At 44.3% G+C, this 25718-nt stretch overlaps 2 protein-coding genes across 3 annotated transcripts; both read right to left on the bottom strand.

Moving 5' to 3' along the window:
- Positions 1 to 61: 61 nt before the first annotated feature.
- mcmdc2 (minichromosome maintenance domain containing 2) lies at positions 62 to 17341 on the bottom strand (the record flags this gene model as incomplete). 2 transcript variants are annotated; one of them, XM_083632063.1, is made up of 14 exons in its annotated part: positions 62 to 228; positions 955 to 1064; positions 1484 to 1626; positions 1765 to 1947; positions 2987 to 3153; positions 3303 to 3508; positions 4736 to 4973; positions 5516 to 5644; positions 13350 to 13451; positions 13583 to 13705; positions 15841 to 16036; positions 16808 to 16867; positions 16974 to 17104; positions 17245 to 17341. In XM_083632063.1, the coding sequence occupies 14 exons, from the start codon at positions 17339 to 17341 to the stop codon at positions 62 to 64; spliced, it is 2052 nt and encodes a 683-aa protein (XP_083488189.1). The 2 variants fall into 2 exon arrangements, with proteins under 2 accessions (XP_083488189.1, XP_083488190.1); XM_083632064.1 differs by having other exon boundaries at positions 1765 to 1944.
- A 544-nt stretch (positions 17342 to 17885) lies between these two features.
- Positions 17886 to 25008, bottom strand: LOC310772296 (uncharacterized protein). Its single transcript, XM_083632061.1, has 7 exons — positions 22467 to 25008; positions 21434 to 21476; positions 21196 to 21267; positions 19955 to 20050; positions 19598 to 19714; positions 18359 to 18451; positions 17886 to 18105 (listed from the first exon to the last, which is right to left on the bottom strand). Exons 1-7 carry the CDS (start codon positions 24903 to 24905, stop codon positions 18077 to 18079), a joined length of 2889 nt encoding a protein of 962 aa, XP_083488187.1. The 5' UTR covers positions 24906 to 25008; the 3' UTR covers positions 17886 to 18076.
- Positions 25009 to 25718: the final 710 nt, after the last annotated feature.

Raw genomic sequence — 25718 nt, 5'->3', positions numbered from 1 at the left:
TTGTGAAGAGATGCTCGTGTGGTCTCTACCTGTGCTTTTTTAACCTTGCATCTTAGAGGTCTTATTCCTCTGTGATGTATGCGTTGGCACCGGGTGCGTAGGCGTAGATGAAGCGCAGTATGTTCTGGTGGAGCTGCTCCAGGGTCAGGTCTCTCCTGTGCAAGTCGTCCAGATCACCCAGGTCACATGGAAACACCGCGTCAGGAGGAATAACCAGAGCAGAGGTCCCTGTAGGAAGCAGTTGTTGGCCTACTTAGGTACTATGCAGGAATCCTGTAGTTAAGTTAAATACATTTAATACAAGCCATTTTCGTCACATCAGTGATAGTGTAAATCACAAGTTTCATACGATATATTACTATGTAGATTCTTTCGACAATCGATATATTTGCTGATATTAAGGACTGCCATGATACAATTTTGATTCAATTCAGGGGTCTGCAAGTGCAATCAGACGATTAGAATATGCCCATTTAACATAATCAAAATGTAATACCTCATCAAATGGCGATTAAGACTACAGGGATGTAAACTAGTCACCTTTTTCATCCTAAAATAGGATTTCTGAGTGGTTTTATGCCTGCCTTGGTATCTGTCACCTTTTTCACTACCAATGACTTTGCATCCATGAGCCTTAATACTTTTTAAGAGCCTTAATTTTCCCTAAATTGATTTCTGAACTTTTAATACTTTTCAAGACCCTGTTTATAGTCTGTGAGCCTTTACATTGCTTGTAAATAACTAATAAATGGCACCTGGATAAAGCCTTGTTGAGACAGGTGAGAGGGAAACTTGATCTGTGAATGCATATTCTACCAGGATAGTTGCATTCATTACACAGCATAGGCTATTGATCAACAGTAGATGGTTTGGTTGCCGAAATGGTTATCAATATCGGTTATTGAAGGATTTTATGAACAGTAATGTAGGGGGGGGGGGGGGGGGGGGAAGTACCATGTTTGAGGGTGATCGAGTTTTCACAAAGGAGCACAGCGATCACAGCATCTTCCTCCAGTACTGTGGTTCTCAGACACAGTTTGCAGTGGGCCTCAGCTAGAGAGATCCTGTGACACAACACCATGGAAAGGACCATTTTTAACAGTGAATGCTTGTACAATTGGTTTTGACTTCATAATGAATATAGATCTGTAAAAGGGTATAAACAGAGGAAATAAAATGGCAATAAATAAATATGATTTAAATTGATATGTATAGCTCTTGCAAATATGCACTGGAACCTTGAAAAGAAGAAAAAATAATTGTGTATTTTCATATTAAATTTGACACCACTCTGAAAGGGCTTTGTAAACATTTGTCAAAACTATAAGCAAAAATAGTCTTTGAGAGGGTAACATGAAGGAGGGTGCTCCACCTAGTGGGGGATAGTAGCATCACAGTGGACATTGCCCATGATGGTGATGCAGGCATGTCGTTTTGAGAATAACTACAGATTAAATGCTTAATTAAAAAATGAAAGCCTCACAGTAGTTTGACGGAGGCCACAGACACTTTGACCCCCAGACTCTGGCCTGACCGGACCCTCCGGCTGGCCATGTAGTAGCCATGGATCATCTTCTCTGCCCCAGAACTCAGCTCCACTTGCAAACTCCGTGTGTGGGCCAAGAGCTGGAAGACATAAAGATGGCAAATGCCATGTAAGGTAAATGCATAGGATTGAATATAAAACATAGACACCCAGAGAGTGCATTGTAATAAAAAAAAAATCACTGCAAAGGACTTGATAACAGAGCTGTATTTGTTTACTTCCTGGTAGTCTTGTGTGGAGAACTGCATGCAGGATGGGTAGAGCGGTTCCCCGGGCTGCACTGCCTGCTGGATGGTGTGGACAGTCTGTGCGAGCAGGGCCTGCTCTCCCACCATTTCCCGACAATGAATGACCAGGCCAAAGACCTCTGCCAGCTTAGCTGGCACTGGACCCATGTCCTGCTCCCCAAAAAAGAAACTGGAGATCAAAAAGCTGTCCAAGTTGATTGTGATGCCATTTGTAAAAATGCTGTTTTCACATGGTTCTGCCAAGATGCTTGAAGTGCTTGGATTTTGAGTTGAAAAAATAAAGTCCTGGAATACCTTGAAAATAGCCCCTTTTTTAAACAAGGTGCTTAAAAGTCCTTGAATTTCACATGAACCACATAACGGTCTGTCAGTGATGTCACGTCTTATATTTTCACCAAAGTTGGTATTAAAAAGACAAAAGGCGCTTACTGAGGTATGAGCATCTGTTCAAAGTCAAAGCAATCTTTAGACAAATATTTTCATGTCCCATTCACAAGATTGATAGTAGAATTAACTTGTTAAAGACAGAATGTAATATAATGCAAATTTGATGCCCCTTTTGGGCCAAATTTATATTTGAAAATCAATTATTTGATTTGTGTTTAGTCCTTGAAAATGAAACAAATAGTGCTTGAAAAAGTGCTTGAAAGTCCTTGAATTTAACTTTGTAATGTCTGTATGAACCCTGTCTTCACAAGTGTTATACTTCCCTTCATATTGAAATCACTGAGACCATTCTATTTTGAGACAGACAGTAAATGGAAACAACCTAAAGAGAATGACAGCTTTTGAACGTACAGTACTGTTTTACCTACTATGGTAATAGATTAATTGTCCACCCTTCTTCAGCTATAAGGAAAATAGAAGCATTGTCTATTCTCAAGGGCTCTGCTCGGTAATTTGTTTTCTGAGTAGGGCCAATTAACTAACTTCCTTCAGGGAAGATAAATTGTCTGAATTTCCTGTTTTGCCTGTACTATCTATAAACATTTGCATCCACAGAGATCTGACATTTCTTGAACTCCTAATGCATTGTCCCAAACAACCTTCTAAAAAGTTCTACTGACAGTCTGACATTGTAACACAATATGTTTGTAAAATTAAATAAATTCAGACCTGCTAGTGTACATCCAGAACATGTTTTGTGTGACCTATATAAAGGTAATATGACATATGTCGGGATTGCACCCACTGCTGTTCCCAGTACGGCACAGTCTGTCTTGCCAGGCCGCCGGCAGGGATCTGTGGAGTCTGTCAGGGCCCAGAAGCTGCACTGGACTGGGAAGGAAAGGTGCTGGTCGGCATCCTCACCATACTTCTTCCCCGGGATGAACACAGACACGGTGCGGCTCTCCAGAACTGACAGGAAACACCAGAGGTGGAAAGTATATCAAAAAGCTCTGATTCTCTTATACCTAGCAGTATCCTCCACTTATACTTAACGCCATCAAATACTTATCAATGAATGACATGATGTTGTTATACTATTAACCACCTTGGTGCTCTACCTGACTGAATGGCATCCAATCTGTCCCTCTTGTAGCAGCACAGATCTCCCAGCATGCAAATGCCCCCAGAGGCCAGCAGGGCGGAGCCAGCATGGATGTTAGCGGTGCCCGCTCCACGTTCGTCCCGGGACAGTGATGCAAACATCTCCCCCGAGACCTGATGCCTGACCCCACGACATGCCAAGCTCAAACTGTATGCCATTAACCTGGCACACAAACACACATAGCAAATAGTAGTCACCATCTTTTTTTTCAGTGTGCCAATAAGGCACTAAGCATGGGTCGATTTCCGGTTTTACCGGTTCGGTGTACGAGCTCAAACCGGTTTGATCATGTGCGAACCTGAAAAAAATCATCTATTTTTTATTTTTTATAAAACAATAGTGCCAGTCCATTCTGATTGCACTATTTTTCGTATTAGCCTCTTCTCAAGTTGCACTAGCAGGGGCGTATCTACGGGTGGGCCTGGGTAGGCACACGCCCACCCACTTCTTGCCCTGGCCCACCCAAAAAAAAAAAAAAAATTTAATTGGTTGTTTTCTAGAGGCAAACTTGCTGCTGCATTGCTAGCCAATGGTTTTGTTACTTTTGTAAAAACGCAGGGCACATCATCTCCAGAGTCTAATGCATGACAACTTCATGACATCTAGGAATTTTGTTCTCTCTGTGGATAAATGAGGGCGTCTTGTTCAAACTTGAAGCAGCCTCAGTGTTGTTATTTTTTAAACTCACAGCAGTATATGGATCAGTGGTTCTAATTTCTGTATAAAGTAACAGTATACACACAAGTATAAGCATTCATGTATGCAACATTTGGCACCTATATGTAACCTTTTAAGGTTGAGATAATTGTATTATCATTATATGGTCCAAATATTTCAGTAAAGCACTTGAAACACTTGAAATATTCTTGCTTGGGTGGTATCATTCTACTTGAAATGATGGTCAAATGCATTATTTTTAGTAAAATAACACGTCAAATTTTTCGGGCGGCCGGCCTTTGGCCGGCCACCCGAGTGGGCCCGGCCTTTGGCCGGGCATCTGCACCCCTTCCTATCCAGGCCCACCCAATTTGATCCAGGCCCACCTATAATTCAATTTCTGCATACGCCCCTGCACTAGTAGGCAAAAATCTTCTTTTGTTTATTATGTTGATGTTTGAAGAAAAGTTAAGCTGAATAGTTATGAGAAATAAAAACAGTATGTTGTTACAGTTAAATGGTTCTGCTTATTTTTATTCAGTGTTAGTGTTGGTTGGCATACCAGCTTAGAGGTGCATTATCGCCACCAACTGCAGTCGCATTACAGTCATTATGGGCTACACAAAAAAAAAAAAAAAAACGATATACCGTTTTTTTGGGGGATTATCGAACCGGTTTCAACATTTTCAAACCGACCCATGCCTATAAGGTGCTACATTCAGATCACTTTACCTGTCTAGTATAAGAGTGTCAGCGGTCAGGACTAGCACATCCAGGCAGTGAAAGATGTCCGCTGCGTCCGCTCTGGTCTGCACCAAGCTGAGCAGCAAGCCGAGCTTCAGGGTGTTGTAAAGGCCTGGAGGAACCACGGCCGACCCAAAGGATTGAGCCACCATGGCAGAGAACCTCCAGGGAGAACAGGCTGTGGCCTTCAACAGAGCCTGGAAGTTGTCACTGACTTTATGTGGATCTGTAGGTAGTTGGTGAACATGGTGAAGGTTTAAGCACTGGTGCAATGCAATGCTGAAACGTGTTCTGAGTAATCGTATGGTATCCCATCTCAACGATTAATTCTCACACTGTACAAGTCAGAGATGCTCACAAGTAATTTTTTACAAGTCCAAGTCAAGTCTCAAGTCTTTGAGCTCAAGTCCAAGTCAAGTCTCAAGTCTCTTATGGATGAGCATTCTATCATCAGCTGCATGCCATCTGGTCTGCTTAGAACACTGCATAGCTCAAACTAAGGAATTCAAAGCATACACTGTATTATCCTCACTTCTGTATTAGCATACAGTATCAGCATTGATTGTTGACATTATCATTAGTAGACGTTTCCTTCATGTTAATGCACCAAAAAAAAAAAAGATTGTTCACGAGTCCCAAACCTTCAAGTCCAAGTCAAGTCTCAAGTCTTTGAAGTCCAAGTCTCAAGTCCCCATCTCTGGTACAAGTAGCAGCTGATACAGTATTTCTGTAGATGTGGATTTAAAGTGAGATGCTTGACTTCCTTACACTCTGGCTCCCATGGATGTATACGATTTGCCTCTACGCTCCAGGTGATGTTGGGCCACTGGTGCACATGCGCAGGAATGCCCAACACCCTGTAGAGTCGACCGATTGTCATCGAGTTACACAGCTCATCTATGAGGAGGAGGAGGAGGAGGAGGAGAAGGAGAAGAAGAAGAAGAAAAACAAAGCCATAACACTCAGGATTGTTCTGTCGTGCCTGGTGATTATTGAAGCCACCTACACAGCACTGCCAAGAGCAACACAGAGAGTGAGGCCTTTAGAACAAAGAGTGGTCTGTGTGGGAAGCTAATGAGTCCTCCTTGCACTTCTTAACATATATGTGTAGTAACGGGAGCCTCTGTATTGAATTCCTCCATAGGACGACTGGGTCAACACACAATATGCTAATCCTGCTGCTGAGATCTGCTGCTCTCTCAGGGGTAATGACTGCACAATGTTATTAGAGGGGACAGGAACACCTAATATCTCACCAAGAGGCACTATGCGTGTGTGTGTGTGTGTGTGTGTGTGCGTGCGTGGCTGGCTAGTGGCTACTCAACCCCCCCACACTGAGTTTGTGTTCCAAAATGAGGCTCATTTAGAAAGCAGTGGAAAATTAATGACAAACCTCAAGACATGTGACTGTGTGTAAATACAAGCTATTACAGCCATATCATTCACAGTGGAGAATTCATCTAACAGATTGTTTTCTTCTTTACCATCTGGGGATATTCACATACAGTGGGCTCTATCGTTGCATCGGCCTATAAACTGCGCTTAGTGCCAGGCGCAGCCCAGATTAGTGGGTGTGGACCAGCGCACTCGATATCTTGGTGTACATCTGCTCATTGGGGAAGTGCAGTAAACGAATCACATGCTTCACTTTTCAGCTCCAATTCCACGGAGCGATACAGTCCGGCTTCAGAAAAGCCGAGGGCTCTGATCTCCCCCCTCCCTTTTATCCCCTCTGTCTGTCTCCATATATAGGCTATTATTCCATATTATTCTCAAACCAATCTAACTGCAGTTTAAATACTGCAAGCATGTAAATACGCTACACTATAGCAAGATCAAAGTGAAAAGAATGTTCTAAACGCATCAGCTAGAAAAATATAGCCAATCCCTATGATGAGATTAGATTGGTGAAAGTTTGTCCAGAATGATATCGTTTTGCTACCTTTTCTTCTCCCCTGCTGCACAGGTAGGATGATGCACATAAATATAGCCTACATTATGTAAAGTCATTGCATGAATGTGTTTTTATTGTAAAACTAAAATGTTAAGTAGGGCCAATTTATTGGAGCGGCCATCACGGTAGGACATGACAGTAGAACCGCGTTACACTGTCACTCATCTAAATCACGTTAAATCTGCAAGGGATATATATAGCCCCAATATGACATATATGCCAATATGACATATATGTTTCACATAGGGTTGTGTTTTCATTTCAATGTTTTATTTGGTCCAATATTGAAATGTTCTGCAATTGCAGGTTGTGTTAACATTACACATTATTTAGATCTACCTTTCTATCTATTTCGGCTCATTTGGTTGCTATTTATTAGCTAAATGGATTAGCCCAATGCATGCTGGGAGATTTCACATTTGTGGCTTTGGAAGCCAGGCAGTGAACATTTGTTTGGGCAGGCTCAAAACTGTCATGTTATAAAAAACTGTCATGTTGTTATACTATGTACGGTACAGCACCTTCTTTTTTCTATCGGACTTGTGCGCAGGCGCGGCTCCAGTATTGGGCCTGGCGGGCCTAGGCCCACCCACTTTTTCCCCAGGCCCAATCAGATTTTTTTTTTTTTTTTTAATATATATATGTTTTTTTAATTAATTAATTTTTAAAACGAACATTTGAATACAAAATAAACACACAAAAACGTTTCCTGACTCTTTCTAACAATAAAAGAAAAATAAAACTGTTATATTAGACTTCAAGTACTGACGGGAGTTAAATTTGGCGCTTCAGTTGTTGTTGTAATGTACAGTGTAGCTAAAAAAGGTCAAAAAAAGCCCTCAAATCATTAATTTAAATGAGATATTCCTCTAAATATCGCTAAAAATGTAAAAAAAAAGACCTCAAATTTTTTTTTGGCGGCACCCGAAGGGTGCCGCCAAATCGGGTGCCGCCCATCTTGGCGGCACCCTTCGGGTGCCGCCAAGATGGGCCCAGCCTACATTTGTTGAGCCCACCCAAAACTGAAATCCTGGAGCCGCCCCTGCTTGTGCGTCCCTGTCTGAACGAGGGAGTGAGAGAGAGAGAGGGGGACAAACTGAGATCAGCAGAGGCAGAGCAGCTGTGCCTGGAATATCCGCGGCGCTATGAATAAGGCCTGGTTTTCAAAAGCGCAAAGCGCTAAATTAACGCCAGGTGGGAAGATATCATTAGGCCGGTATTTAAGGCCGAAACGCCCATTCTGGCCTATTCTGCCACTGTGCCACGCCTGTTTACCCTACAGTGCATTTCGTCGCCTAAAACCATGTTGCTATCTTCCCGAGGCAGGCGCAAGGCGCGTTTTTTTGCGTTTAAGTTTCTGCGCCTAAGGCCTGTGGGAAAATAGAGCCTCTTGAAGGATTTGACTTGCAGATGAGAAGGAAGCTTTTTAGAACTTTCATAACCCAACAAAAGTCAAAGCCCAGATTTGTTCTATGCTACAGTACAAACACTATAAGTCAGGGGTGTCCAAACTGTATGGGTTATAAAAAATAAAAATAAAAAATCACATACAATCGTACTCTTAAGTATTTAGTTTACCATCTGAAAATATTAGTTCTGCCTGTGTTGTTCCTACTTGGTGCTTGTCTACAAACTGTATGATAGTGTTGTCATCATTAGGTGAATGGAAAAAATGCAAATTGAACTTGCTTGATTAACCAATACTGTGTTGAGGGACATAGAGCAACAGTAAATATACAGACGCTGGCATGTCCAATCATAACGCCTAGTGTCTCATTGAGACTATAACCCTGTGTGCACATTAAGGTTGTTAAATGTATTGATAGTATTGATTAGTATCGATCAATTGTTTGTGTGTGAAACGGATACAATCAGTATCGATACCAGCTGAAAAATCAAACATACTGGTACTACTGATTTTCCCTCCCTATCTATTGGTGGGTATCTGTTGCTTCAACAAGTTGAAAGTGCTGTATACGTGCACATTTTTCAATGAGCTTGATCAGGCCTAGATTATGGAGAAGCGTACGTTTGTCAGTCCATCTGTCTTCCTTTATTTTTTATTATGCCTCCTGATGTGTTGTCACCCCCCCCGTATCGAAAATGGTATCAAGTATGGATATTTCCCTGGTTATCGGTCAGACATAGTTAGAAATTCTAGCATTGTGACAACCCTAGTGCATAATACTTTCTACTAGGGATATGAAGATTTTGGCCAATACTGATAACCGATATTAACACCTTAAGTGCCATAGCCGAAATAATTCGTCTTACATAATCCAGCGCTTGAGTGCCAGAGCCGAAATAACTCGTCTTACATGTTTTTTTGACGGTGGGACATCAATCAACCCCTTTTACATCTTCCAGATAACTATTTGGAGCAAGAGCATGCGTGTAATCTATTTTACCGACCACTAAGTGGCGACAGAGACCGAGAGAAGTCACAACCACGGGACCCAAAAGCCACTAAGCAGCCGCCTCCCGCGGAAAACCCCGGACACACACACACAGAACGGACAGAGATCCCTTCCCCCCAGAGCCGCGCAGCAACGCAGCAACGCGCGAACACACACACACACACACACACACACACACACACACACACACACACACACACACACACACACACACACACACACACACACACACACACACACACACACCGCGGGAGAAAGCCATTCAAGGAAATGGCGACGCGATTTTACAGTAATCCGTTTCAGACTCGTCTTGCCCGACAGGCAGACAGGCAGGCAGGCACGCAGACAGACAGGCAGGCAGCACAACGCGCTTCTGACACGCCCGCTGAAGCCAGGAGGAAGGAGGAGAAGAGCACGGAGGGAGGAGTTTGAATGAGAGGGGTGTTTCCTGTTGTTATGGAGGAAATTACTGTTCAAAACTATTGTTTAGAATGTCTGACGGTCTTACTGATGCCAAAAATGAATGGTTAAAGTGACTGTTTCACAAAAAGCCATTTATCTCTGAATAAATTTCCAGACGCTGAAACCATGCTGTACTCAACGGCTAATATCTACATAACTACTAACTCTGCAAACTAACTCTTTTAGACAGAGAAAGCACACATTCTATTAGTTATTTTTAGATGATTGGTGTTCATGAATTCTTAACAGAAAAGAATCCTCGGCTCTTCTAAAATGAGCCAGAATCGTCAAAAACACCCCTGGCACAACTTACCTACAGGAATGAAAACATGGCTGGCATTCAATGTGTTAACATTGCTGTTATATGGACAGTAACCGATATTTACAGATGATGATATGATCTGTATAAACACATTTCTATGATCATCAAATTTTGTCCATACTGAAAAACACATGTAAACACATGTGAATTTGAAAAAGTAATGCATTTCTTTATTTCCAAAACATTTGGAAAAGCCCATAAATATAGATTTACCACATTGTTTCCTCTCAGTGTGAACATTTTGGCTGATACGATAACCAATATTAACATTGCAACAGTCGGCCCGTTGCTGATATGTTAAAAAATCACTAACATCGGTCGATACCGATATGATTGCTGATATATCGTGCATTCCTACTTTCTACTGTATTACATTTTGGCACCCACAGCCTCCACCACCACTGACCATCACAAGCCCAAGCTCTTACTGAGGTGCTCCTCCCCAGGCACCTAATAAATCACTCACTCATAAGCAAAGCCATTCGTAGGGTAGTCTGGTCTTTGTTTTTTTTTTAGCAATGTGTAGCACGTACACAGTGTGAACTGTTACAAGTAATTTGATGAGTGGTGTGGACCTACTGCTGAGGAAAAGTCTGACAGACTGGTATCTACCTCTGAGGAAAAGTGTGACAGACTGGTATCTACCTCTGAGGAAAAGTGTGACAGACTGGTATGAGTGGTGTCGACCTACCTCTGAGGAAAAGTGTGACAGACTGGTATCTACCTCTGAGGAAAAGTGTGACAGACTGGTATGAGTGGTGTCGACCTACCTCTGAGGAAAAGTGTGACAGACTGGTATCTACCTCTGAGGAAAAGTGTGACAGACTGGTATCTACCTCTGAGGAAAAGTGTGACAGACTGGTATGAGTGGTGTCGACCTACCTCTGAGGAAAAGTGTGACAGACTGGTATCTACCTCTGAGGAAAAGTGTGACAGACTGGTATCTACCTCTGAGGAAAAGTGTGACAGACTGGTATGAGTGGTGTCGACCTACCTCTGAGGAAAAGTGTGACAGACTGGTATCTACCTCTGAGGAAAAGTGTGACAGACTGGTATCTACCTCTGAGGAAAAGTGTGACAGACTGGTATCTACCTCTGAGGAAGTGTGACAGACTGGTATGAGTGGTGTGGACCTACCTCTGAGGAAAAGTGTGACAGACTGGTATCTACCTCTGAGGAAAAGTGTGACAGACTGGTATGAGTGGTGTGGACCTACCTCTGAGGAAAAGTGTGACAGACTGGTATGAGTGGTGTAGACCTAACTCTGAGGAAAAGTGTGACAGACTGGTATGAGTGGTGTGGACCTACCTCTGAGGAAAAGTGTGACAGACTGGTATCTACCTCTGAGGAAAAGTGTGACAGACTGGTATCTGAGTGGTTTGGACCTACCTCTGAGGAACAGTGTGACAGACTGGTATCTGAGTGGTGTGGACCTACCTCTGAGGAACAGTGTGACAGACTGGTATCTGAGTGGTGTGGACCTACCTCTGAGGAACAGTGTGACAGACTGGTATCTACCTCTGAGGAACAGTGTGACAGACTGGTATCTGAGTGGTGTGGACCTACCTCTGAGGAACAGTGTGACAGACTGGTATCTACCTCTGAGGAACAGTGTGACAGACTGGTATCTGAGTGGTGTGGACCTACCTCTGAGGAACAGTGTGACAGACTGGTATCTGAGTGGTGTGGACCTACCTCTGAGGAACAGTGTGACAGACTGGTATCTGAGTGGTGTGGACCTACCTCTGAGGAACAGTGTGACAGACTGGTATCTGAGTGGTGTGGACCTACCTCTGAGGAACAGTGTGACAGACTGGTATCTGAGTGGTGTGGACCTACCTCTGAGGAACAGTGTGACAGACTGGTATCTACCTCTGAGGAACAGTGTGACAGACTGGTATCTGAGTGGTGTGGACCTACCTCTGAGGAACAGTGTGACAGACTGGTATCTACCTCTGAGGAACAGTGTGACAGACTGGTATCTGAGTGGTGTGGACCTACCTCTGAGGAACAGTGTGACAGACTGGTATCCGAGTGGTGTGGACCTACCTCTGAGGAACAGTGTGACAGACTGGTATCCGAGTGGTGTGGACCTACCTCTGAGGAACAGTGTGACAGACTGGTATCTGAGTGATGTGGACCTACCTCTGAGGAACAGTGTGACAGACTGGTATCTACCTCTGAGGAACAGTGTGACAGACTGGTATCTGAGTGGTGTGGACCTACCTCTGAGGAACAGTGTGACAGACTGGTATCTGAGTGGTGTGGACCTACCTCTGAGGAACAGTGTGACAGACTGGTATCTGAGTGGTGTGGACCTACCTCTGAGGAACAGTGTGACAGACTGGTATCTGAGTGGTGTGGACCTACCTCTGAGGAACAGTGTGATAGACTGGTATCTGAGTGGTGTGGACCTACCTCTGAGGAACAGTGTGACAGACTGGTATCTACCTCTGAGGAACAGTGTGACAGACTGGTATCTGAGTGGTGTGGACCTACCTCTGAGGAACAGTGTGACAGACTGGTATCCGAGTGGTGTGGACCTACCTCTGAGGAACAGTGTGACAGACTGGTATCTGAGTGGTGTGGACCTACCTCTGAGGAACAGTGTGACAGACTGGTATCTGAGTGGTGTGGACCTACCTCTGAGGAACAGTGTGACAGACTGGTATCTACCTCTGAGGAACAGTGTGACAGACTGGTATCTGAGTGGTGTGGACCTACCTCTGAGGAACAGTGTGACAGACTGGTATCTACCTCTGAGGAACAGTGTGACAGACTGGTATCTGAGTGGTGTGGACCTACCTCTGAGGAACAGTGTGACAGACTGGTATCCGAGTGGTGTGGACCTACCTCTGAGGAACAGTGTGACAGACTGGTATCCGAGTGGTGTGGACCTACCTCTGAGGAACAGTGTGACAGACTGGTATCTGAGTGATGTGGACCTACCTCTGAGGAACAGTGTGACAGACTGGTATCTACCTCTGAGGAACAGTGTGACAGACTGGTATCTGAGTGGTGTGGACCTACCTCTGAGGAACAGTGTGACAGACTGGTATCTGAGTGGTGTGGACCTACCTCTGAGGAACAGTGTGACAGACTGGTATCTGAGTGGTGTGGACCTACCTCTGAGGAACAGTGTGACAGACTGGTATCTGAGTGGTGTGGACCTACCTCTGAGGAACAGTGTGATAGACTGGTATCTGAGTGGTGTGGACCTACCTCTGAGGAACAGTGTGACAGACTGGTATCTACCTCTGAGGAACAGTGTGACAGACTGGTATCTGAGTGGTGTGGACCTACCTCTGAGGAACAGTGTGACAGACTGGTATCCGAGTGGTGTGGACCTACCTCTGAGGAACAGTGTGACAGACTGGTATCCGAGTGGTGTGGACCTACCTCTGAGGAACAGTGTGACAGACTGGTATCTGAGTGATGTGGACCTACCTCTGAGGAACAGTGTGACAGACTGGTATCTGAGTGAGCTTTGTGGATGGGCACTCAGAATATCCAGTGCTCTGACATGGATCAGCTCCACCAGCTGTTTGTCTGTCCACAAACATACAAGCACACATACAGTACATAACCACACAGACACAGCTTCTTATGATAAACCTTGTCTACCCAGGAACCCATTCAGATCATGCCCCATGCATCACGATCAGAGGCATCGCTCTCACCTCCTAACACCCTGAACTTGACATCCTCTTTGAGGGGAGAAGAGCAGACCAGACAGGTGAAGTCATTTCTCACGGTCGCCGACTCCGTGGCCCCAGGGGCATGGACCCGGATGTGGTGGAATCCTAGAGGCATCAGGGAAAAGCAATCAGATATGAATGTGAAGCTGGGATTTGAATCAGCGTATAAATCCAATCATATATTTGCTCTAGGGTTAAAGTCGAACTGAACCCGTTCATCACGTGCGTCGCAGTCCGTTTCAGACTGAAAACACAATTTGTCTGAGATGACAAGTTGAGAGGCGGGTCCAGGGCCCGAAATTAGAGCCCGCCACCCGCCAATGGCGGGCATATTTTAGCTTTGGCGAGTTAGATTTGGCGTCTCCGCCACGTGGCGGGTCGCAAAATAGTCGTCATGTAATATTAAAACTGTGTGTAGCCGCCTGTGTCCACCTAGCGACTGTTAAACGCTGGGAGTGCGCTGGGAAGCACTGATCCCAGCCACAATATACAAGGAAGCAGTCTGAAATTAACGTTAGTTCAGTGCAGTAGTATAACATGAGTGCTTCCTGAGGCTGTTTCATTCTAGCTCTCCCGTATAGGCTACCAGACTCTGGAATGAAATGCAGTCGTCAATTTAGACGGGCGAATCAATCAATCAATGAATCAATCGCTCGCGCTTGTTGCCGAGCTCTGATGAGGAGATGAATCAAAATGCTTACCACCAATAAAGCTGGAGCAGAGAACGAGTGCAGGAGAGCTAACGCAGGTGCCAGGTTTGGAGTGGGAGAGAAAGGTCCGTAGCCCAAGTTGTGCGCTGTCTGCACTGAGACTGTTGCAGTTATTACTTTTAGCTGCTTGTTTTTTTTACAACAATTTAAGCTCAAGATTGACTTGACATGTATTGATAAGATTGACTTGACATGTATTGATTAATCGATCATCAATCAATATATTAAAATAATTTGCTTCAAATTTTACTCTGGCCTCTTATTTAAGTGTGTATTCTTCAACGTAATACCTTATCTACTTGAAATGTACTGAAAAAAATGGATATATATTGATATATGTGACACAAAAATGAGTTTTTTTTTTTGGCCGGTAAGAAATATGCTTGGCGGGTAGATGTTTTCCATCTACCCGCCACTGGCCGGTGGGTCAAAAAGTTAATTTCGGGCCCTGGGCGGGTCATAGTATCATGTCTTAGAGATTATAGTTTTTGTTTTTTGTTCATGTTTCTAACAATTGGCCAAGTTAGTAGTTAGTTTATGGGATAGGAATTCTGCCAGATGACAGGCACTAGGCGCCATTTTCTACTTCATTTGGAAGAGACAATTATCCTGAAATGAATTGAATTGACAGCTGCATGTCGTGATATGATTGGTTGAAATGGGGTAGAAATTTGATAGTACTAGGTGATGTCAGCAAACTGTACATTACTGTTATCAATGAAATCTTGAAAAATGAACTTTTGATGTGAAAGAATTGTGAAAAACTTAAAGCAGCTACGAGCAACTTTTTCGATTGTTATTAAACAGTATAAATTTAATATCAATGCATCACATCTTACCTCTAATAGTCGACGAGACCAACGCGGAGTAGTCTCGCTTGAGCCCCGAGTGAATCGGCCAGTGTAGTCTGTCTGTGGCCAGGGAAGATCAGGAAGTGAAATGAAACGGTTTGCAGCAGCCACTTCGGCCATAACCACAAAATAACTTCCAAAAAACCTGTTAGAATATAACGAGAGATGTTCGCGAGAGTATGCGTGGCGTTCACATTGTTTATGTTATGTTGCTAGGCAGCGCGAACGGCGAGGCAGGCAGCTGCGTTTCACTTCCGGGTTTCACTTCCGCGTTTCACTTCCGGGTAGCCGGGCCGGCGGTAAGGAGAGAGAGAGAGAGAGCCCCCTGTTGACGCGAGTTTAGACAGACACAGACTTAATAATCATCCAAGGGAGCAATCTCCAATTCACAAGGCTTTGGTCTCAGCTAGTATTATAGGTAAGATGTGATGCATCAATATTGTAATTATACTGTTTAATAACAATCGAAAAAGTTGCTCGTAGCTGCTTTAAGAAATTAGACTTTTGTGATTTCTTTTTGCATACATTATTAAATAGGTGCACTGCATACCCAGGTATTTGAACTAAAAGAAAAGAAAAGTCATTTTTGGGTTCAGCTCGACTTTAATATTGCCACCCAGTTACTATACTTTATTACAAAGAGGAAATGAGAGCCCAGAGGAGAGTGAGTATCTTGTACCTGTAGAGCAGTGGCAGTCCTCCTGGCTGCAGAGGAATCGGGCCCCCTGGGTGTATTTCGTGACCCTCGTCATGGCGATGACCAGGCCCTCCATGACAACAGGCCTCATGGGGCCGTACCCACGCGGGAAAGCACAGAGGTCCAAGGTGTACTCAGGGAACGGAGGCAGGTGTGTCAGCTTCAGAATGACATTCACCTCAGAATGAACAGGCAGATGATGACAAACTGTTAAAGGACCAGCTGATATCCACAGATTGGAAATGAGCCTCTGGCTAAATCTGGCATATTGACATTCATTCAAACAAATGTTCATTACTATCATTGTCCCAATAGACCCTTCTCACGGGGGCCATTTTGTGTCGAAGAGGCAGGATAAACACAGGTGCAAGCACAACACTAATGAGGGTTTCCTTCTTCCATGATTGGAAGTTGGAAACCCTCATTAGTGTTTTGCTTGCACCTGTGTTTATCCTGCCTCTTCGACACAAAATGGCCCCCGTGAGAAGGGTCTATAGTGCAGTGGTTCCCAAACTGGGGTACGCGTACCCCTATGGGTACATGGAGGTACTACAGGGGGTACTTAAAGGGAACAATTGAAAAAGTGTAAGAATAAATCATGAAAATAAATGAAACATTGAAATACATCTGCTCAGGAGGCACTAATTGCAACTCATTCACTCCATTTCTTACTTTCTAATGTTATATTCTTCAAAAGGTGGGTTATCATTCATTCGTTGCATCATTATGCTATATTTTTCTCTTGCAGTTTTCTAAGCAAAATCGTGTAGTCTGTTAAGGGGGGTACTTGGATTCAGAGATCAGGGAAAGAGGCTACTGAAGCCAAAAAAGTTTGAGAACCACTGCAATAGTGGATGCAGGACAGGCACTATAGCTAGACTCAGCCTCCATGAGAAATATGTAGGCCGTAAATGACCAAGAGGGGGCGATCAACACAAATCAGACATACCTGACTCTGTTTGTGTATTTTTTCAATGAGTGAAAGTGTCTTTATTGCTACGAAGCAAACCTGAGAGAGGATATGAGCAAAATGCAGAATGTAACACACTTCATTTTAACTCAAGCCAAGATGTGGTAAGTCGGAGAGAGAGAGGTGAACACTGATCACGACTCACAGACTGAAACAGGGCGGTTGCTTTCAGGGGCTCGTGCAGAACACAGTCACCCAATGTAGGGTCCATCTCCATCACATCAGAGGGATTCACGCTGATACAAAACCTGTACACTGCCTCACTGTGCTGGGGCTCTGCAAAGAGTGGAACATCTCAAAGCCCACAATCTAGCAGCTAACGTAGCTAGAACGATAACTTCCAATTAACGTTACCTAACAATAACATAGAGCTAAAATTACGCCCCCCCCCCCCCCCCCCATCTCCTGCGTCTTACCGTTGAACGGCTTGCAGTCTTCAACAAGTTTCAGAAGACCACCACTCCTATCTAAATAGGACAGAACCGCTTCTTTTAACGATATAGTGGCGTCCATTTTCATTTACTTTACATAAAGTTAAAGTACCGTTACACGGAGATACATCCACGGGCCAGATGAGTCAAGAACGTTACAGGTAGGTAGCACGAGACGCTTTGGCATTGGGGTACTTGATTCAATTCGGAATTTCCCGGTCCATCATCTTAAGTGGCATAGCGCCTGTAGATGGCGTGGTTCAGTCATTTTTTTCAAGCTAATTCATGAACTGATAAACGTAACAAAATGGGAGGGGGGGGGGGGAGGTTAAATTAGAATGAATTATACAATGAATCATGGATTGTGTTCGTTTTACTGTAGTACCTCCCCCCCCCAATCTAGACTGCACAAAACCAGGTCCAGTACAAAGACCAAAATCTGGGCTAGAGTACCAAGGGACTAGACTGAGTAGTCTCATCAAGAAACACTTTCAGATTTGTGAAAACTGAAATAAGGGTGATTCCACTGTTGCCCCCCCCCCCCACCCCCACCCACACCCACAGATGGGTTATATTGGACTGGATTCTAGTGGAGAATATGCTAATGTAATAACATAAAGTCAGTATTCTAATCGGCAAAGCTTTATTACATACATTCAAAAATATATATTTCAATGAAAAATAAGCAGTGTACAATCTTAATATAAATCTTTATTGATTACAAAAAAAACAAAAAAAGGACCCCAGATAAGCCAGATAAGCTTGTTTTAAAGTCCCATAAGACATGTTTTATACAGTTAAAATATATGGGACCTTCTTATGTTGACCTCTTGCACCTGAGTAGCTCTGAAAGAAATTAGGGAAAAAGTCTGTAATTATAGACATATGATACACACAATTACTGAAATATTAACATTCAAACATTTACACATAAAAACACACAAAAACATTTGTTTGACTCAACACTAGGACAAAGAGAAGATCAGAGCCAAAGACACAAATGTAATAAATAAATGTATCTTCCTTCAAGCCAGTGGTTTGCAATACCTCCTAAAATCCCTGCACTTAAGATTCCTTCAAATAAAATGACAAGTCATACCTTCTCTCAGTCTCATTAGTTCTTGAGATTTCTCCTTGAGCTCTTCAGATTGCTCCTTGAGCTTTTGCTGGAGTTGAGCACAACCTGCACAACCTGCAGAAACATGAAACATACAACATTAAACCTCTGTATGCCAAGATTTCAGGGATTTCAGCGGTGCAGGCGCTTCTATAAAGTGACATGTGTGTCTGTTTTCACGCACATGTGGGCAATTCACCGGGATTTGAGCAGCGCACTGTGAGGTAAGCACGAGATTTAGCCGAGGCCCCTCCGCCCACCTCTACAAGGAAGCACAGTGCCGTGCCAGAGGCGTTATTTCGAATCGCACATAGGCTCCGCAATAACCACACCCTGTGCCCGCCTACGCAGCAGTCAAGCGCCGGGATTGGCCAGGCGCCCATGCTCACGAACACTGCAGGGCTCGCAGCCCAGCGATTTCATTAACCAACTGAATTGCTCTTGAGAGCGGACATTGAAATTAATTATGGTCACAAACTGAATGGGTGAATTGGGTGGGAAGTGAAAATGGCTAATTCATGTATTCAAAGCAGACCTTCAAAACAGGAAACCCAGAGATATTACTCTTGGGGTTGATGCATGTTAATGCGATTTTCTCACAGGGCTTTCTGAGGAGAAAGATCATTATTGCCTCAAATATCAGATTAAGACGAGATGAAAAAGTTGCGCTATAAGAACAATCTAACTGTTAGTTTTGCTAAGAAGTTTTGATGGAGAAAAATTTGTTAAAACATTGTTAATTTACCCTTTTACCGAAATCATGTTGGCAGCAGCACGCCGAGCTGCATGCAGGCTGAGGCCTTGTCAGTGTGCTTCTAGCGCACCTGGAGCTTGTCAATAAATCATCGTCCCATTGGCTCACGTAGCATGGGCGCCTGGCCAATCCCGGCGCTTGACTGCTGCGTAGGCGGGCACAGGGCGTGGTTATTGCGGAGCCTATGTGCGATTCGAAATAACGTGTGCCAGAGAGAGGGGGAGCCTGCGCAAACCTGCGCCTCTTACTTCAGCACCTGTGTCCAGGGCGTGACTTATTTTCAAATAAGATTTGGCTGAGTGAAGGCAAATATTCAATTGATGACACACCCACAAAATTACAAATGTATCCACCAACTGAAGCCATCTGATCATGGTGGTGGAGTAGCTGCAATCCACAGATTTGATTTCAAATGCTCTATAACTTACTTGGTTTGACATAATGAAGCCTGATTTAATTGTGCTTACCATGGCTTTGGGGATCCGCTAGCCCAGCTTTCTGTGTGGGCAGCTTCAGATTTCTAGATCTGCTCTCTGGGACACAGAAGGATGTCGAAGCTTCAGCAGCGGATGCCATTGAAGCATCTAAAAGTATGATGACATAAAAAGCACAAAAGGACAATTGTCAACTCAAACGTGTTTGGTACATGATCCACGCCTGCTTAGGCGGCAAACATGCTCAGATAGCCACAAAGACTATGATGTTGTAGAGGTCAAGCTACACTAGGTATACAAGGTGCCTTTTATGAAAGAACCAATGATACAACCAATAAAAAAAATATATAATTGTGGTTTAAACTTTATAATTTAAAACTCTGTATTTACCCATCTTCTTCTTCTTTGGCAACGGCAAAGATTCACCTCTGGCCAGGAGGTGCTTCTTTGGCTGCTGGCTGGATGCTTGTGCAGTCTTAAAGGTGTCTGTATGCAAGGACAGGAGAAATCAGTGGATTTAGTTCATGCACGTCACAAATCAAACAGCCCCACTCATCTAAATATATGATCTTTATTATTAAATGCTGGCTCAATCCCCCAGTGCCAACAGCACAGATACTTCAAAAGGGCTCAGTTGTCAATTTTTCAGTCCAGACCAGCAAGGTAGAAAAACTTATTAACATAGACTTTTATTGCTTGTCATAATGTGTCAAAACAAACCCAGACATGTAAAGCCTGACCACTAATGGCCCATTTCCACCGCTGGTATCAGCGCGGCCCCGCCCAGCTCGTCTCGCTTTTTTGTCTCATTCCACCGATCAAAAACCTGGACAGCCCGGGTTGAGTTGGGGTTGAGTCGTGCTAGTTTTGGTCCCTGCTTTGTTGAGGTTCTAGCGCTGTGGACCCGGTACCATACGGTGACATGAAAACACTGCAGACGACTGATTCGTCAGGCAGAATCGTGTCTACTCTATCTACTGTCAATGCTGGATACCAGTTTAGTGGGGATTACCTTCTCTTCTGTTATTTCCATCAGTCTTTTGTGTTGCTGCCTTCGGCTCTGGTGAAATAAAAGCGATCTCCTTACTCAGCTTAACATGACGGTGGTTTTCAATTGTTTTGAGAGAAAAAAAAAGCGCTCCTCAGGAAGCCCTTTGTAGCTGTCTGCAGCGTCGGCTCCGCTAGGCCGCAGGCGGGGCTTTGGTGAAGCCGCGGTCTTGCCAGGTGAGAGGCTGCCGGGGTAGAGGCTTCACTCTGTAGCGCAACCCCCGTCCCACGTGCCCGTCCCTCGCGCATCGCATGTGAGTTTTGACTAACAACAAAGTGATATCCATTCTAGTGGCCGATTGTCACATTTGCCCATGTACACTGTAGGTCATTTAGAGGCACCAGTATTTCATAAACAGTTTAAAAGTTCTGTGTATGGATTTAATTGTAACGTTATATGTTATAGCCTACTTCGGAATATGGGCAGAGGGCAGATATAGGGTCGCTATGACGACCAGGTGTGGGCGGGGGCAGATGACCAGCGGTGGAAGCAAAATGTCCATCGGGTTGAAACAAGTAGAGCCGAGTGGTGACGAGCTGTGCAGGGCTGTAAAATGTGGTGGAAATGAGCCACAAGTGTGTACCTCCTTTTCCACGACTGGCTGGGATGCCACTAGGCCGAGGTCTCAGCAAGCTGGTACAGGGTTGCTTGGATCCTAACATCAGAACAGAGGGGGAAAACCAGGGTGAACACACACACCAAGTGTGTTATTAGGCCTATGAAACATTCACCTGAATGATGAAACATGTAATTGTAAACTAGCAAGCACCTTCTGAAATGACATTCATGCAGGTACACACACACTTGCACACGCTGCCTACCTGTAACCGGACGCCCATAGCAGGAAGTGGGTATTCCTGTGGTCTTTGATACACAAAATCGGGGGGGGGGGGGGGGAGAGATGGGGGGGGAGAGATGGGACACAGATTTTAAAATAGAGCTTATTGTTATATGCCTAATCCTGGTTTATCCCCATCACCTCAATCCAGCTGATAAAAATTCTGTCAGAGAGCTTTACTACAACAGCAGCTATGTTACAGACAGCAATGATAAGTTAACATAATGGTGTTGCACTGCTTTTTGCTTATCCAGTGGTTTTCAAACTTTTTGTGCATGAGGCACACCAAAGGGCAAGACAGAATCTCAAGGCACACCACCTATATCAGAGGCAAAATAGCCTCTGTAACACGTGTTACCATTCTAAATGTTTTTATTTTATTTACTAATGCCAAATAAAAGTTGACAAACTACTATTACTCATGAAATGGTTAACAAAATAATTCAGGAATTAGTTTGAAACTGTAAAATTACTACATCAAAGCTTAAGCAACACACCCATTTAAACCAGGCACATCCCAAAATGAAAAATTGTGTGTGTAGGCTAATGGAATTGAAAAGAGGAAGACACTGAAAAGTGTTTGTGTGAGTGCATAGAAAGTAATGATATAGTAAAATAAAAAAATCACAACTTTTTGTACACTGGTCTAATCAAAGGATCAGAGGTATAAACAAGATGAGCTAAATGAGAGTGCTTGCTCGTCACAATTTCTCTATCAAAATTATAAACTATTTGTACTTTGTAATGACATTTTTAAATTCTTGTTCACATTCTAGCAAGCCATTGCCATTGCTAGAAGGATTTGTGGTTCAGAAATAACAGGCTAATTCTGCATAGTTGATACTACAAAGAGTCATACTTTGTGTCATTGAACTTTGTATTACTTTGCATTATGGTCATATCAAATCGTGTACCTATATATTTGCATATAGAATCATATCATTCCATCCCTAGCAGGCGCCGTTTTAATTTTGCACACATTGTATAAAAATAATGATCAAATATTCCAATCTTACCTCCAAGGCCTCTGCCTGGACTCTCTGCCGTGTCATCGGTGGACCAGAGGTAGGTAGCCCACCACACCTTCCTGGAATTCCGGAGGCTGGCTTGTATCTCATTTGGGATGCAGCTCTCGAAGGAGGCAACAGTGATTTAGCACTGGGGACTTTGAGGAATGTCTTTCGGTCACTGACTATGTTTGATGGGGGAGACTGGCAAACTGGTTTACTGGGGCCAGTCGGCTTACTGGAGCCATCCCCATACAGCTTCTTCTGCACCTCGGAGGCTTTGCCTGCTCCTCGTTCAGCAATTAGGCCCACCACTTTGGAACCAGGCATGGGTGTAGACGTAACAAGAGAGTCGCACCTCAACTCTAACGATTCATCCAGGTTGAACGCAGCCGCTTTGCCGTTCTCCATATCCGTGTTTTGATTGTCCAAAGTGTCAGAAAGCCCATCCGCCACAGATGGGACAGCAGTTGGTGCAGAGGCCAATGCCAAGATGGCTGACCTCTGTGAAGAAAGCACTTTTGAAGCTAACGCTGTTGTGGTGGCCGTCTCTGGAGCCGAACCAGATGAGACCAAGGAACGGTCAGTGGGAGTGTTGGCTTCAAACGTTTGGTCTGGAGGGCTCGTGGTCGGGTTACTGATCTTCTTAGGAGAAGGCTGCACGTCCAAAGCGTTCTGCGGACTGGAGCTCGATTCGGACAAATCAACTGTGCCACTGAGCTTGGAAGGAGGTTCCGAAGTGTCGTTTTGGAGGCAAACTGCTCGAGGAGCTTCACCTAAAATCATGTCGCCATTGGATTTGTGAAGAGAATCCATATTACAAGCGTTGTTCTGGGGAACACACAAACTGTGAGTCACAACGGGGCCAGTCTCAAAAGTTTTCTTAGAGATTGAACTTGTTTGCTCTTCAGCCTCTGCAGTGGGGTTAGCAACATTGAATGGAGGAAGAGCTGAGGCGTCATCTTGAGGGCAGGCTATTTGAACAGGAGGGTTGAAATCCGTCGCGGTGCTGCTCAGCTTGGAGGTCTGCAGAGCGGTAAAGGTGCTGTTCACAGGTTGTGGCACCTTGCTTGTTACAGCAACATCATCATGGTTGGTTAGCATCTTTGTGTCGTCGGGTTCCCCAGGATCGGAGCTCTCTATAGGCTCCACTCGAAGCTCGAGCGTGCAATTCTTTGAGTTGACATCGCTCTCCATATCACAAGTAGAGGACTGTGATATGATGCACTGAGCAGGCTCGTCACTGGAGACGCTCATGTTGCGGGTGACGTTAACAGGAAGGCTACTAGACAAATCCTCAGCTGAGCCTTCAATCACGACTGGTCCACCACGTTCTGCAATGCATTGTCCACTCAGCTCCTGTGAAGGGCAAGAAGGCCTATTTAGCAAATGATCCAGCGTAGAAATATCCAGAGTGACTTGGAGGCGGCTGGAGTCATTCATAGTTGTGTTTTTCCCAACGCACTGAGCAGATTTGCCACTAGAGGTGCTCATGTCGCGGGTGACATTGCCAGGGAGGGTACAAGATGAGTCCTCGTGTAAGCTTTGAAGCACAAGTGATCCAGCAACCACCTCCGCCATGTTTTGTCCGCTGAACTCTGATGAATGCATAGTGCTTTTCATACCATCTACTGTAGAAATATCTTGAGTGACTTGGAGGGAAGCTTCGAGGCAGCTGGAGTCGTTCATGGTTGTGTTTTTCCCAATGCGCCGAGCAGATGTGTCACTAGTGGAGCTCATGTCATGGGTGGTGACGGTGACATTGCTAGGGAGAGTACTAGACAGGTCCTTAGCTGAGCTTTGAATCATGGCTGATCCGGCAACCTGCGTTGCGTTTTGTCCACTCATCTCCATTGAAGGCCTATTGTTTTTGATACCATCTACTGTAGAAATATCCAGAGTGAGTTCCCAGGAAGCTTTGAGGCAGCTAGAGTCATCCATGGTTGTGTTTTTCCCCATGCACTGAACGGACTTGTCACTAAATGAGCTTGTGTCGTGCGTGGCATTTCCAGGAAGGCCACTAGGCAAGTCCTCCCCTGAACTTTGAATCATGGCTGATCCAGTGATCTGTGCCATGTTTTGTGCACTGAGCTCCAATGAATGCATGTTTTCCAAGCCATCTACTGCAGACATATCCCGAGTGACACCCAAGGAAGAGGTGCGGCAGCTGCTGGAGTCATTCATCGTGATGCGTCCCCCCACTGGAGTTAGCACTGAACTCATCTCGGACTTCATGGTTAGAGTAGAGCTCATTTCCAAGTCTGGACTCGTATCAACAACCTCTTCTGGGTTAGTGGCCTTGTCCCTCAGATATACAGGAGTCTCAGGCAGGATATGAGGAGAACTTACAGTGGACGGACTCACTGGCATAGTGGTATCAACTGTATCATCCATGAGACTACACTCTGGCAGGATCTCATCTTCCATCATGGACACTGGAGAATTCATTTGACTTGACAGTTGGGCAGAAGAGAAGCCTGGTCGGGCAGTGGAGAACCCTGTGACAACACATTGTCTGAGGTCTCCAATTCCTGCTGCTACCCCATGGTAAAAAGAGGACACGTTCACATCAGGATTGTTTCCATGACTCAAAGGCTCTGGAGACTTTGAATTATGACATTTCATGCCAAGATTGAAGTATTTGAAAATTGGAGTGAGAGCAGATTGGAAATTGGAGATTCGTCGTGACTTTGCTTTGCCACTGTGTGGAGCTGGGGTTGTAAAGTGGCAGCCATCAGCTGGAGGCTTTGTTTCTCCACTTGGCTCCGAGGAACATCCTACCACATCTCCGACTTGGACTTTGGAATTGAAAGTGACTTGTGTGGCACCGACGCTGGGGGGCGGAATATTCTCACGGCATCCATGCGTTTCTGGATCACCATCAACAGATGCTTGCATAGATGCCCGACTGGCCATGTTAGGCTCCTGGTGCTTTTTCACAAAATAAATGGGGCACACTTGCTTTTCACCACAAGACACAGGGGCTCCTTGACAAGTGTCAGCAGCTCTTCTCGAATTATCTTCGTCTGCAACCTGCGGATTGAATGAGTATATTGTATGAATGTAAAACACTCATTTCATATGGCTAAACAATGAAAAATAACTTTGATTGCCAGGCTAATACTCCACTAAGTTAAACAAACAAATTGTACTTTCATATTTCAACTAATATATATATATATATATATATATATATATATATGCTGTGAATCTTCACTGGCCTCACGATTCGATTACGATTCATCAGTCAACGATTCGATT

This window comes from Poromitra crassiceps (assembly GCF_964638095.1).
Source record: "Poromitra crassiceps genome assembly, chromosome: 2".
NCBI lineage: Eukaryota > Metazoa > Chordata > Actinopteri > Beryciformes > Melamphaidae > Poromitra > Poromitra crassiceps.
This window is presented reverse-complemented; position numbering and strand designations above follow the sequence as displayed.